This window comes from Apium graveolens, chromosome 2, assembly GCF_009905375.1.
Source record: "Apium graveolens cultivar Ventura chromosome 2, ASM990537v1, whole genome shotgun sequence".
NCBI lineage: Eukaryota > Viridiplantae > Streptophyta > Magnoliopsida > Apiales > Apiaceae > Apium > Apium graveolens.
Window position 1 is genome coordinate 61,480,974 of NC_133648.1, and position 15,614 is coordinate 61,496,587.

General features: G+C 38.0%; 1 protein-coding gene across 1 annotated transcript; it reads right to left on the reverse strand.

Moving 5' to 3' along the window:
• Positions 1-8,020: 8,020 nt before the first annotated feature.
• LOC141707461 (protein NRT1/ PTR FAMILY 5.5) lies at positions 8,021-11,718 on the reverse strand. The gene is made up of 4 exons (XM_074510635.1): positions 11,412-11,718; positions 11,098-11,312; positions 9,590-10,083; positions 8,021-9,114 (listed from the first exon to the last, which is right to left on the reverse strand). Exons 1-4 carry the CDS (start codon positions 11,434-11,436, stop codon positions 8,133-8,135), a joined length of 1,716 nt encoding a protein of 571 aa, XP_074366736.1. The 5' UTR covers positions 11,437-11,718; the 3' UTR covers positions 8,021-8,132.
• Between the last annotated feature and the right edge of the window lie 3,896 nt (positions 11,719-15,614).

The window sequence follows — 15,614 nt, forward strand, 5'->3', positions numbered from 1 at the left end:
TCTCTATTGATTACATGACAAAATAGGTGGAAGCAAAAGCAATAAGGACAATCAATCAACAAGACTGCATAAAGTTCATGGACAATATTTTGATGAGGTTCGGGATACCACGAGTCCTAGTATCAGACAATGGGCCCCAGTTTATTGGATTAGAGTTCGAGTCATACCTCTAGGAGCGCGGGATCAAGCACAAAAAATCATCAGTGGCATATCCCCAAGGAAATGGCCAAGTAGAAGTAACTAACAGAATCCTGCTCTGAGGTATCGAAAATAGACTCAAAGAAAGCAAAAGCAAATGGCCAGAAGAACTACCAAATGTACTTTGATCCTACAGGACAAGCCCAAGGACAAGCACCGGAGAAACCTCATTAAAGCTAGCTTATGGAACAGAAGTAATGCTTCCTGTTGAAGTGGGTTCTCCTTCCCACAGAGCAATAAACTTTGAAGAAGAAGCAAATGAAGAAGGACTGAGGACAAATATGGAGCTAATCGATGAGGTCCGGAACCAGGCTGTAGAAAGGATGAAAAATACAAGGAGAAAACAAGAGAACACTTCAGTAAGAAGTCAAGAGTCAAAAACTTCCAAGTTGGAGATTTAGTCATTCGAGACACTGAAGCATCAGATCCCACAAACACTGGAAAACTAATGCCGAAATGGGAAGGACCATACAAGATCAAAGAAGTCCTCAGGCCAGGAACCTACAAACTCCTGAACATGGATGACTCAGAAATCCCAAACACTTGGCATGGACTAAGGCTAAGAAAATTCTACTAGTAGGAGAACAAACAAAGCAACCAAAAATCTTGTAGCCAATATGGCAAACAACCAATTTGTTTCTCCTTATATTTTGTATGAATGATTAATGAAATTTTTTTTCCCCTTTATATACTTATAAAAGCCTCCACTAGTCCGGACAAGTTATTAGCCAGGACTAGAGCAATCATTTTTACTTAGAATTAATTTTCTAACTAAAAGCCACCACTAGTCCGGACAAGCTACTAGTCAGGACTAGAGCAACCATTTTTACTTAGAATTAATTTTCTAACTAAAAGCCTCCACTAGTCCGGACAAGCTATTAGTTAGGACTAGAGCAACCATTTTTACTTAGAATTAATTTTCTAACTAAAAGCGACCACTAGTCCGGACAAGCTACTAGTCAGGACTAGAGCAACCATTTTTACTTAGAATTAATTTTCTAACTAAAAGCCTCCACTAGTCCGGACAAGCTACTAATTAGGACTAGAGCAACCATATTTACTTAGAATTAATTTTCTAGCTAAGAGCAAACACTAGTCCGGACAAGCTATTAGTCAGGACTAGAGCAACCATTTTTACTTAGAATTAATTTTCTAATTAAAAGCCACCACTAGTCCGGACAAGCTATCAGTCAGGACTAGAGCAACCATTTTTACTTAAAACTAATTTTCTAACTAAAACCAAACAATAGTCCGGACAAGATATTAGTCAAGACTAGAGCAACCATTTTTACTTAGAATTAGTTTTCTAATTAAAAGCCCCCACTAGTCCGAACAAGCTATTATTAGTCAGGACTAGAGCAACCAGGATTACTTAGAATTAATTTTTCAACTAAAGGCAACCACCAGTCCGGACATGCTATAATTCTGGACTAGTGCAGCCATTTTTATTCGGAATAAATTTCTAAGTAAAAAACCTAACTACTAGTCCGGACAAGAAGTTAGTCAGGACTAGTGCAATAAATTTTACTTGGAAAAATATTCTAAGGCAAAAAACAAACTACAAAAACAAAGCAAAATAATAGCAAATATTAAGAGTTACCGGACTCAAGCGAGCCCGGAGCAAAGTATGAATATTACAAAAACCAAATTTATCAAGTCTCCAATCAGCAGCAAAGTTACAAATCAAAGATACATTAGGACTCCGGAGCATTAGGAGGCAGGAAACTGGGGCAAGGACCGTCGAACGGATCTGGTTCACCTAGCTCGAGCTCAATATCTTCTTTCGCCTTAATGAACTCAGTAACGAAGCTGTCCTAACTGGCCTCCAGATCAGTCTTAATATGCCTTTCAGCAATCAACCAGCAACGAGCTATATCCGGAGCACCAGCATTAGCAAGAGCCTTGTCATACTCCTCGGACCTCTTGAACTCTTCAACGACTTCAGCTTCCGGACGCACAGCAGACATATGCCTCCGGAGCTCAGCCAATTCAGACTTCAAGTCAGAAACCTCCTTTTCAGCATTTTCAACCCGGATAGTTACTTCATTCAGATGCTTATTCAATCCGGACAGAGAATTGTCCTTAACAATTATCTGGTCCCGGAGCTGACTAATCTCCGAGTCCTTATCAGCAATGGCACTCCGGGAGTCTTTAAGCTCATTATAGGCCAGAGAAGCTGATCCGGCCATATACCCGCCAAGCTGCAAAAAATAGAGAAACTTAGAAAAACATTCTAAGGCAAATAAACACAAGAAACAAGAACAGAAAGAATAAGTACCTGACCCTAGAGCCGGGAACACTCCTTCATAGTTACATCGAATCCGGACTGATTCATCCTCCTCCACTCAGTTTGAGTAGGAATCCCAGCCATAAAACGAGCAACTTTTTCCTCTAGCCCCGGACCACCTTCATCCGGACCCTCTTCATCAACAGCTTTTCCTTTACCAGCCCCGGACCCAGAGCCAGCTTCAAAATTTTCAGCCCGGGGAGATTTTGACCCAAGAGTCCGGAGCCTCTTTCTCCTCCGTCCAGATTCAACATCCGGAATTTCCCCAATAGGGCCGAGATCCTCCAGATTATCAAACTCATTGCCGAAATCCACCTCAGCGTTTGGCTCCGGAGCAGACTGGTTTATATCAACTTCAGGTTCTGGCCTCGAAACCATGTTACTCTGGGATCCTTCCTCCACAGAGGCATTAGATCCGGACCCAGCAGCAACAGTTTTCTTTGGCAACTTAAAAGCTTTGCAAAGACCTTTCAGCACATCACTATATGCCGAAGACGACATATCAGGATTATAATGAGGCAAACCTGAAACGGAACAAAAAACACAAGTCAAAAATAATAAAAAATCATAGCAAAAGAAAGCATACAACAGGTCCGGACACGAAGGCATATAAGAAGTCCGGGAAGAAGAAGAAACTACTTACAGCCTAGCCTATTCATGGTCCTATGAATCATAAAAGTATCACGAGTCATCTGAAAACCCAAGCATTCGCAAAAAGCAAACATCAGCCGGATAGCTTCGCCCCGGAGTACATCCCTACGGAACCGAGTCCGGACTCCCTCCGAAGCAAAATGGGGGAGATAATACAAATCCAAACCCCGGAGCATGATCAGATCCCCGTTCTAGTACTTCAACGAAGACTGCTGAATTACGGGCCTGTAGGAGCCGCTGTACCCACACTCCGGAGCCCGGAACCGAAGCTCATACAGGGGAAACTGGCTGGAACGGACTAAATGAAATATATGATGCCATAGTTTAAAGGTGGGCTGAACTTTAAACTTATTACAGGTAGCAATAAACCAAGTCATCCATTTTATATCGTTGGGCGTTATCTGCATCGGAGAAACCTTATATACATACTTACACAAGTGCTTGAGAAACAAATGCCAGTGCGGGTTCCATCCGGACCGGAGACGCTCCAGCCATACCGGAACAAACCCATCAGCCGGCCTGTGATAAATCCTCTCGTCCGGAGTAGGCCACCTCCATTCAATCCGGCGATCCAACTGAAAAGCAGACCGGACCGTAGAATCCTGAGCAGCATGATCTAGGCCAGCATACTCATCCTTGAGCTCATAGTGCTCCTTAGCCACTATGCTATCAGCAAACTTCCTATCAAAAGCTTCCCTATCGTAAGGCCCCGGACCTGCATTAGGCTGCCTAGCGTACCCGGACCTAATACTCCTATAATAGAAGCTATCTTCTATCTCCTCACTCTTACTAATAAAATATCCCAGATTCTCCACCCAAAATCCCTCCGGACTACAAGGTACCTTTCTGGAAGAGATCTTAGCAACTAAAAGCTTCGTTATGACCTCAGAGTCCGAAGTATAAGCCTTCTTCCCCATCTCAACTCGTTCAGATTCAGCTGAAGACTCGAGATCCGAACCAGATGGCCCCGGATAGCAAGTTATGTAAGCTTTGGCACGCGCCTTAGTCCGGACCATAAACCTAAAACAAGTGATAAAGGTTAGTCTAAAAACCCTACAGTTTATTTATCTTCAAAGCTAGATGGTCCGGACTACCCTATGTTCAATTTTATTACAAGTTAAAAGCGAACAGTCCGGAGACCCAATCCAAAAGAAAACAAAAACCCAAAACTAAACAGACGCTCCGGACTGCAAAACCCCGAAGCTAAACAAACAAATCTAGCCTATTACTCCGAACTCAGATGTCACCATAACACAAAAACAGCAACCAATTACAAACTCCAAATATAACATCATTAGACCGGACTAGGTATCCAAGTCTGGACCCAACCAAAATACCCCAATTCCAGAAACACTTACAAAACAAAATCAAACACCAAAATATAACACAAACACATATACATACAGATATACACAAGCACAAAGAAACAAAACACTGGAACAGCAAACTCAAAACAAAGAAGAAAAAAAGGGACTTACGAGGATATAAAATATGAAGTGATTGGGGACGACCAAGAAACAGCAAAGAACCACCACGAACTCTCCTGTAATAAACGGCAGCGATGGAATAAACGACGGCGACGGAATAAACGGCGGCGACGGAAAGAGCAACAAAGAACAAGACTCAGAGAAAACAGAAAAAGCAAAAAGAAAAGATAAAGAAAGATAAAAAACAAAGAAGGAGGGCAGGGCCTCCTTTTATAGAGGCAGTGAAAAACTGAATAGCCACGCCACGTGGCACGATCCCAGCCGCCCATCACGCACGGTTATTAATGAACAGTCATTATTACAGCACGTCTTTTGAAAAAAGACAACTGTAATAATTCAAATTATTGGGGGGAAAATACCAAAAAAATGTTTCAACTTCCGAGTCCGGACCCCACCACTCAGCGAAATCCGGACTGGGGGGCAAGAAAAGCTCAATTCCTGCTAAAGACAACCACCTTAGTCATGATTCGCCGAACTCAGCGAAATCCGGACTGGGGGGCAAGAAAAGCTCAACTCCTGCTAAAGACAACCACCTTTGTCCTGATTCGCAGAACTCAGCGCAAACCGGACCGGGGGGCAAGAAAAGCTCAACTCCAGCTAAAGACAACCACCTTAGTCCTGATTCACAGAACTCAGCGCAATCCGGACTTGGGGGCAAGAAAAGCTCAACTCCTGCTAAAGACAACCACCTTAGTCATGATTCGCTGAACTCAGCGCAATCCGGACTGGGCGGCTAGAAAACTTCAACTCTAGCCAAAGACAACCACCTTAATCCTGATTCGCAGAACTCAGCGCAGTCCGGACTGGGGGGGCAAGAAAAGCTCAACTTCAGGCAAAGACAACCACCTTAGTCCTGATTCGCAGAACTCAGCGCAGTCCGGATTGGGGGGCAAGAAAAGCTCAAATTCTCCTAACAAAACAATCAAAACCTCATTTTCTACAAACAAACCCAAATTCACTCCCCCATCCAGAAAATCTGCATAAGGGAGTGGGGGGCACATGATAGTACATATAGTTCCTGGGAGGACTACTCCTAGGTTTTCAACTCTATACAGCTTCTAGAAGGCCTACTCTTAGGCTCCTAACTCCATATAGCTCCTGGGAGGACTACTCCTAGGCTCCTAACTCCATATAGCTCCTGGGAGGACTACTCCTAGGCTCCTGACTCCACGCAGCTCCTGGGAGAAGTAGTCCCGCACACTATCAGTCCTGACCAGCTCAGTCATGCAAGCCTAACCTTGGTAAATCCCAGCACGTGAGACGCTGGCCCAGGCACATGATGGGGACAACTGTCACACATCAATCATGGGAATAATCAGGGCACGTGTCAGAGGATCCTCATAACATTCCTCAACCAGTCCCGCACTGACACGTGTAAAGCATCCACCCCAGCCAGGTGTCCTCCGCTCCCAGAACTAATGGCTATGATCTAAAGGTACCAACCCCAAAACCCTACCCTTGGGCTATAAATAGCCCAAGAAGGTGAGGTTTTGGGGTTAATCATTCTTTCACACTCATATACACACACAGCCACCTTGCATTCATACTCATCTACATCTTCCCAAAAAGCTAGTTCTTACTCTCACGCTGGAGGCGCCGCGGGACTCCAACCCCCCTTCCGGTGTTGTTTTGTAGGAACTCAACCACAGCTACACCTCCACAGCGGCGAAGGATCCAGGACGGCGTCGAAAGAGTAGCCCCACCACCAGGAGTTATCAGTCATCATCCCCAATTTCGAATTATGAATTGCTATACTGTTAATTTCTGTCTCATGATAAATATTCCTGAGCATTTGACTCGCTTCTTACTATTTATTCATGTTATTACAGCTAGCAAGTATGGTTAGATTCAAGCAGACTTCTCGTAAGTCTACTGGTGGAGATGCTGAGATTTATGTGAGAGCTCAGGTAGTATAGTTGGCGTCTGTGTAAGTACCGGTAATTATGTAAAAGTTGTAATAGTTGTTAGTGTTGGAATGTTCAAATACTGAATCTTTTCCGATCTTGAATTTTATTGTAAACCGTCGTTTGTAATGATTTTATATTAATCGGTTGTTATTTGTTAGTTGTACTTTCGGGCTTTGACATATACAGGTTGTGTGTGTGATACGAGATTAATGATCCTCAAGTTATCGACCTCTGCTCTAATTTTCCATCTAATCCTTGAGTTGTTTCATAGACTAAATTTCAATCACTTTATAGTACATTTACATGAGATATGAGACTAACATATACTGGGATGAAGTAGTCTTATCAAAAAACCCAGAAACTGTACAAGAGGATGAGGACCTTGTTATTGATCAAATTGTGGATTTTATAAGAGTCTTCGAATCAGAAATATAAGTTGAAGTATAGCTATTCTATTTGAAGTTTCACTCAGATGTATGGAAAACATAGTTCGAACTTTTACCAGTCCCTATCTCTTCTGGTTGCACTCAAAAGAACATTTTAAAATTAAAATATATATATTACATATTACAAATTTATATCTACTACTTTAACAAAAAAAAAAGAACTTTGACCAAAACACGCCAAATTTCGTATTTATCAATCAAAGTATAAAGTTTTAGAACCATAAAATATTGATAATCCATGAAAGCAAAGGTTCAGAACCAAGTCTTGCAGACTTGGTAATAGCACCAAAAAATTATGATAGGTGCACAACCACAAGACTTATAATTTAAACTGCAGGTTTTAGCTGCAGAGAACAAACACGAGGATTAAAGTACAACTATGATAAGAGTCTAATTGTGCTAACTATTCCCATCAGAAATTATGAAATGCAACCATGATTTATTCTATAAATTCAAAAGTCCATATCCTTGTTGCAGGCCCACTCAAACGAATGTGAGAGGATCGGAAATCCAAAATTAACAAGCTTAATTCTTACTCATTAAAGAAACTATGGATACCCTCTCAATTTCATGCAGCTTAGGACCAGTACTGTACCACCCAATGAAATGATCCTTTGCAGCACTGATTTTCCACAGCTAATATTTTCTACTTCTTTGGTGGTCCTATAAAGATATAAATGCACATGGAGCGAAGGTCAAATGAGGAGCTAAGGAATTATTTAGCTAATACTTCAACATACAAAGAAACCTATAACTTATCTTTGTGCCTTCCATTTATACCTGTTAAAAGAAATAATATCAACAATCAAGATTGGAGTTACCTAAATTGGGCCAAGAAAGTTAAGTGAGGCTTCCACTCTAAACTGTGGCTTGAAGCTTCCATCTTCCATATTCTGGATAGCCGAGTGCCCGTGGGCATGCCTCTATGTCAGTCCACACCTAAGTTATTGTAATAGGCATGGAAATCTAGCATGACATCTCTTATATCTGATAAATATTCTTTATTAACTAAAATAATTAATATGTATCAAAAACACTTGAATATTGAAAAGAAATCTATCGTTGTATAACTTAAGTAAACCATTTGATCGATAGATAAATTCAAGATATAAAGAATTTTACTCTAATATTTTACATATTTTGTTTGTTTAGCCTATCATCTTTGATTTGAGTTACCAATACTTAAATATTTGATATGAAATCTTGAAAGGTCACTCCATTCACTTTCACGGTCATGCAGCTTTGAGTTTGATGTATCAACCGTCATTATAGCCAACATTTGTGTATTATCGTTGGCTGGCGAAGCAGATATTCCTTCAGTCTGTGGTACTTCCTGGTCTTCCACTTTTGAGTCCCCATAAGTATACAAACACAATAAGACCATGTAATAAACAAGGTTCAGAGCACTCAATCCTGCTAATATCCAATAGTAGTAGTCCAAATGACTCTTGCTTAAGGTGTGCTGAAACCAACTTTTCCCTCCCATTTCACTCACTTTTCGCACAACATACACTGATAAAACACTACTCATAAACCCCAGTCCAAGCATTCCGTTACTGAAAGACCGTCGATATTTGTCCAAGATCCACTGTGGAGCCTGATCAGCAAAGAAACTAGCAACGCATTTCTTATAAATTCCTTCATGTGCACCAAGGAGAAGAAACTGTGGAAGCAACCAGAACATTTTCATTGGAATAGTGGCATTTGGCTTATCTTGTAAATGATGGCTCTGAATAATTTCTAGTCTTCGTGTCTCAACTATGGCAGCCGTGATACAGCCCAGTATTGAAAATATCATTGCCACAGCTATGCCAATTCGAGGAGCGTATCTGCCCCAAGGACTTGATATTTTTGTGTATAATTTAGGAAATATTAACTTTGAAAAATTGGACATTAGTAGAAAGAATGTAAATGGCACGTTCACTTTTCCAATTTTCCGGTTCATGTGGTTTGCTTGCTCAAGAAAGTAAGTATTTCCAACAGAAAGCACTATACCGCAGATAATGAATGTTATCCACACAGGGATCATGCGTATGACAACCTTGGTTTCTTCTACTTCCGTTATCCTGCAAAGTCTCCATTTGCTCTGTTTTTGTTCTTCTCGTGTTGTCGGCTTGATTGCAGCTTTGTCTAAGCACCTACAATTTTTCTTCATAAAACTGTTAAATACATTCATGATAAAAAAAAATTGAATATACAACATCTTGTTCATTAACACTGTGTTCCCGAGTTTAAATTTAGAGAGAAAGGGAAAGATTTGTGCTTGTTTATTTTCTCTTAATGCGTTCCTGAGATTTTTGAAGGAAAGAAAAGAGTAGAAAGGGAAGTTAAATATGGATCAATTTCACTTCAAAATTTTCTTTCCAAAAGTGAAATGATTGTGAGAGAAATATTAATTGGAGTAATAATTATATTGTATATTTCAACAAATCTTTACTTTCTCTTCCTTCCTTCAAAAACTTAGGAACATGGAAAGAAAATTACATATCAAATCTTTTCTTTTCTTTTCTGCAAGATTTAATCCCTTTCTTTTATATTCTTCATCTAAAAAACTAAAAAACTGGGGAACACAGTGTAAGGAATAAATAAAGATTGAGGAGGTATAATAAAAACCTGAAGCCAGGAGTGCGAGGCAATGAGCGAAGACCCTGACCATCGTGTTCATATAGCTGATCAGTATTATTTGGAAGTGGTTTGAACATGTTGGAGGTGAAAGCAATGAAAACTCTTAACAGAATTGTTAATGAACTGCCTGTTGGACTAACTTTATTGTACGAAAGCGAACCACTCAAGAACAGTAGTGTGGCAAACAGAGTACATATGGCTGGAACTCCAAACCGGATTGACCAAGGCTTTATATATGGTAGTGCAAGAGCCCCAATTACACCAACAATGACCACAATAAATATACCTGGTAGTTGCAATAGAAATTTTCTACCTTTCTCAGTGTCTTGCTCATTTAAAAATGGTACTAACGACACCATATGACCAGCTATCCCTACAACTATTAAAGATATAGCTGTGTAGAACAAAACTTTTTGTGTGTCACCGATGCCACTATGACTACGGAGAACTGTTGGTGTTGAGAGAGACAGTAACCCAAGACCCTGCATAAAAATCAATCTTTGTTACCGTCCGTGGCTCTATTTTTCACTTGTGTAGATGACATCAATTTGGACAATGAAACTTACAAGCGCAAACTTATAATACCCTAATTTTTAAAAATGCTCCATAAACAAAATACGAAACCCAATTTCCAAATATATCCCACTTAAAATTAGGGTCCAGGAAGGGTAAGATTACGCATACCTTAAGCTTGCTCCTAGGAATAGAGAGACTGTTCGGACATAAACTAACTATGCCTTAACAGAACTTAACTGTAATATAACTTAAACCCTAATTTTTAACTTTAATTTGACACAGTGGATTATCCATTTTTAGGTTTGGTATTCATATTAGGTTTATAAAAGATCCATAATTATATATTTATTATGACCCATTTTAATTATAGAAACTTTGCAATACAATTTTAAATATGAATTATGTTATTTATGGTAAGTTTTTAATACAAGTAAACTTTAAATTTTGACAGATCTATTTATAGAAATAATTTCATAAAATATATAACATAAAAATGACTTATGTAACGAAAATAGTTCTTAAATAAATTTATCATAATATGCAGATGCAATACACTTATTATATAGATACTTAATTTTTAAGAATTATATTATTTAATTTTAATTAAAAATTATTTATTTATTTTATAAAATAATTTTTGAAATACCCGTGTGCAAAGCACGGACTATAAACTAGTATAACTAAAAATTCTATAATCACTTAGGAAAGTGACCTCAAATTTTTATCCCAAAATTTTTCCCAAATATGATGTGTCACATAAATAGTTGGCAACCTTCCTAATAATAATTTGGGACCTCACGTGCATTCACGTACATCCATGAACTAAAATCAGTCATGTGTCAGCCACGTCATTTGATAAATTTTTTGGGAAAGATACCTGGGTAACCTAGCACTACTCAATCATTTATATCTACTACTCACACAGAACTTAAACCATAACATAACTAAAAGTTCTATAATCATTTATATCTACTACTCACAATCGTGTAGGCAATACTTGAGAGCAAGAGCATATAGTAATTTCCCATAAACGCATCGACAAAGAAGGCGAAGACTACTGACAAAATTGCAGCTGTGCCCTCTGAAATATTAACAATCCCAGCAGCATGAATGACACTAATCTTCCATTCATTAGTTAAGTAGGTAACCATCACCCACATAGCAAACCAAGCTAACAAATCAGCCCATATCAAAACTGCCATTAAGTTGAAACAAGATAACAAGAAACTAGTTAAACATAGATTACTTTTAGATATAGATCATACTATAAATTCGAATCAAATAATTTACTTACCAGCAACTCTCACAATAGATGCCATTTCAAATTGTTGACTTTGCTGCTCCTGCTACTTACTGACAAGGGTGAATCAAGAAAATTAAAGATTGTAGTTTTGCTAGCTACAAGAATATATTTGGGTTTAACTTTAAGAAGTTAGATACATAGTACAAACTAGCAAAACATGTTGGATTCATATGTTTGTTTATAGAAATGTAAACAGACATTCTGGGAAAGTGATATGAAGTTTCTGCACTTCTCTGCAGCTTCCTATTTTGAGCAACAATCAGAACACATAGGGGTACCAAGTTCTAAAAAATAATTTATCATTTGTATATATTCTTTAAGTAATTTTCATTAGTTATTTATAAATTATAAATGACCCTAATCTTTGCGATGAACTTTCTCCACCAAAGAGGAGGATGAAGTATAATTTTATACTATTTTTTACTTAAAATTATTAATAATACTAATTTTTTAAATTTGGCCAAGTTTAACTTTTGTGATACTCAATGATGTATTTAAACCGTTAAAATTAGTCCTTTTTTTAAGATTATATTTATTATTTTATTAAAAGAAATAGTTAATTTTGTTAATTTATATAATACACGATTGAAATATATTTCATAATATAATAAGTATTTTAAAATTTGTTTGTGAAATAATTTTTATGCTTATGAGAAAAATCAAAATTATTTGGCAATTATAACATATTCTAAAATTATTTATAAAAATACGTTATATAATCAAAAGTAGTTTTTTTACTGAGAAATAATTGGACTTGTTTTCCACGCGGTACTTAAACGCGCTACATGCTGGGACATCAATCAGCAACTGGTGCGTGGGCTGCGATTGCGAATACTTCACAAGACTCGGAGTACCCAAACCGGTTCTCGCAAGATTTTTATTGCAATTATTTCAAGGAAAATAGGGACACAAATTTGTATCCACTTTTTTCCCAAAATGTGTAATTGTTAGATATATTTGATAATGTCATGGCTAATATGTTTTATGTTTAGATTTCAGATCTTATTTGAACAGAACAAATCAGTACTTATACTGGAAGTCAGAACTTAAGGGATATCAGTACTTATGATTATCAGGAGATAAGCATCAGGAGATAGATATCAGAACTTAAGTGCTGAAGGACGATCAGATAAGGACAGTAGCTGATTAAAGTTAAGAAGATCAAGATAAACATAAGAAGAGATATGCATGAAGAAGGAATTCCGTGAAGAATGGAATACTTGGAATAGAAGATATCTGATTGATATATTTTAGGAAGCAGAATTATATTCCATATCAATTAGCGATTATCTTGTAACTGTGTAGTATATAAACACAGACATAGGGTTTACACTAGAAGTGTTATCATAATCGAGAATATTATTTACTATAACCCTAGCAGCTCTCGTGATATTTTGTTCATCACTGAGAGATAACAGTTCCAGATTGTAACAGAGTTTATTATTTAAATAAAGCTTGTTTTCTGTTACATAAGTTCTTGAAGTTTGATTTGATTGTAATAAACACTGTATTCACCCCCTCTACAGTGAAAGTGTGACCTAACAAGTGGTATCAGAGCTTTCTGTTAACACACATACAGTTAAAGATCCAAACACAATCATGTCTGACACAGAAACTCCAACTAAGCCTACCAAAACTGAGGAATCATCAAAGACATCAACTCAGAGTCGTTATGAGACTATCAGAGTTCCCATATTGAGACCATCTGAATATCCCATATGGAAGGTAAGGATGACCATGTTTCTGGAAGCAACAGATCCAGAATACCTTGATAGAATCAAGGAAGGGCCTCACAAACCTACCAAGCTCGCTGTTGTAGTTGCAGGTGAAGCAGCATTGACCGTACCTAAGGAAAAGAGTGATTACACTGCTGAAGATATAGCATCTATTGCTAAGGATGCCAAGGTACGACACTTATTGCATAGTGCCATTGATAATGTAATGTCAAACAGGGTAATCAACTGCAAGACTGCTAAGGAGATATGGGATGCACTGGAGACAAGGTGTCAAGGAACTGAAACAGTTAAGAAGAACAGGAAGACAATACTCACTCAAGAGTATGAACACTTTGACTCTAGGACTAATGAGTCATTGACTGATGTATATGATAGATTTGTCAAACTCTTGAATGACTTGTCATTAGTAAATAAGGAGTATGATCTTGAAGATACAAACCTTAAATTCCTGTTAGCTCTTCCTGAATGTTGGGATTTGAAGGCAACAACAATAAGAGACAACTACAATCTTGATGAAACAACTCTTGATGAAATCTATGGAATGCTCAAGACTCATGAACTTGAGATGGAACAAAGAAGCAAGAGGAAAGGAGGAAAGTCAAGGACAGTTGCTCTCAAGGCTGAAGAGGAATCCCCCAAACCACCTTCCTCAAAGAAAGACAAGGGTAAAGCTCTTATCATAAAGTCTGATACTGAGTCATCAAGTTCTGAGAGTGATGATGACTCAGAGTCTGAAAGCTTGCCTGAAACTAATGCTGATGAGGAGATGATGAAGCTGTGTGCTCTTATGGTGAAAGGAATCACAAAGATTGCATACAGGAAGTTCAGGAAGGGAAAGAAGTTTTCCAGAAAAGGCATAAGTTCTGAAAAGAAGAATTTCAGAAGATCTGAAGGAAGAGGAGGAAAGTCTGACAGAGGAGATTACGCTAATGTTAAATGTTATAATTGTGGTGAGAAAGGCCACATATCTCCTGATTGCAAGAAGACCAAGAGTGACAAAGGCAAAGCTCTTGTCACAAAGCAGAAAAGCTGGACAGACACCTCAGACTCTGAAAGTGAGGAGAACTATGCATTGATGGCAAATGCTGATAAATCAAGTTCTGAGAGCAGTTCTGAAGCTGCTGAAACAAAGGTACCTCAGACTACTTATGCTTTTCATACTGATGATATTAATGAGTTGAGAAGATATCTTAAAACCATGTTTGTTAGTTATAGAGATCAAACTTTAACATGTGAAAGATTAACTTCTGAAAATCTTGCTTTTAGGAAAAGAAATGATTTCTTAGAAAAAGAGTTAGTCATGTTCCATCAAACTCAGCAGGATAGAGATGATGCTTTTTATGTTAGGGATGAAGTGCTAAAAATGAATGAATCTCTAAAAACTGAGTTAGAAAAGGAGAGAGAGATTATCAGAACTTGGACTAACTCTGGCAAAACAACTCAAAATTTGCTAAGCAGTGGAAACTGGAAAGAGGGCTTAGGCTATGGAGAAAATAAAAATGAAAAAGGAACTGTAGAAATTAAGCCTGTTGATAAGCGAAAGCCGAAGTTAAAACCTGTTAAGTTTGTAACTGAAAAATCTGAAAATGAGAAATCAGAAGTTAAAAAGGAATTAGCTTCTGACAAACTAAAACAGGAAAAGACAGCTGAAGTTAACATAGGCTTAATGACAAAGAAGCAGCTTAAGCATAAGCTGAAAGATGTTAAGAATGCAAACAAGGTAAAATCACCTAGGAAAAACAGGAATGGAAAGGAAGGTGTGAATAAAAGCAATAACTATAAATCTGTTCCTGATGCTCCTAGGAAAGCATGTCATAACTGTGGAAGTTCTAACCATCTGGCTTCTTTTTGCAGGAAGAATAAGAATATTAACTCCTTATCTACAAAGTCAGGAGTTAAGAGTCAGTCTGTTAGATACAAACCACAAAATCCTTGTTTTCATTGTGGTAGTTTATGGCATTCCATTTATACTTGTAAGGAATATCATAGTTTGTACTATGATTATTATCAAATAAAACCTTCTTTAAAGAAAGTTTCTGTTGTTCCTTCTAGTGTAAGTTCTGATTCAAAGTCTGGTAGTATAAGTTCTGATAAGAAAACTGTTAACATAAAATCTGATGCTAAATCCGCTGCAAATGTTAACGAACCTAAAAAGGCCAAAGGATCCAAGCAAGTCTAGGTCCTTAAAACTAATAATTAGTGGTCTTTTTGATTGCAGGGCAACAGGAAAAATATTTTAGTTCTGGACAGTGGATGTTCAGGACATATGACTGGAAATAAGGCCCTGCTATCAGACTTTGTGGAGAAAGCTGGCCCAAGTGTTTCTTATGGAGATGGCAATATTGGAAAAACTTTGGGATATGGCAATATCAATCTTGGGAATGTCATCATTAAAGATGTAGCTCTGGTCTCAGGACTTAAACACAACTTACTGAGTATAAGTCAAATCTGTGACAGA

Excerpts from the sequence above, each read along its gene's own strand:
- LOC141707461 (XM_074510635.1), bottom strand. The coding sequence starts at position 11,436 with ATGGCATCTATTGTGAGAGTTGCTG. Across the intron at positions 11,313-11,411 it reads ATCTATTGTGAGAGTTGCTG|TTTTGATATGGGCTGATTTG; the intron begins GTAAGTAAATTA and ends ACTTAATGGCAG. Across the intron at positions 9,115-9,589 it reads CCTCGCACTCCTGGCTTCAG|GTGCTTAGACAAAGCTGCAA; the intron begins GTTTTTATTATA and ends GAAAAATTGTAG.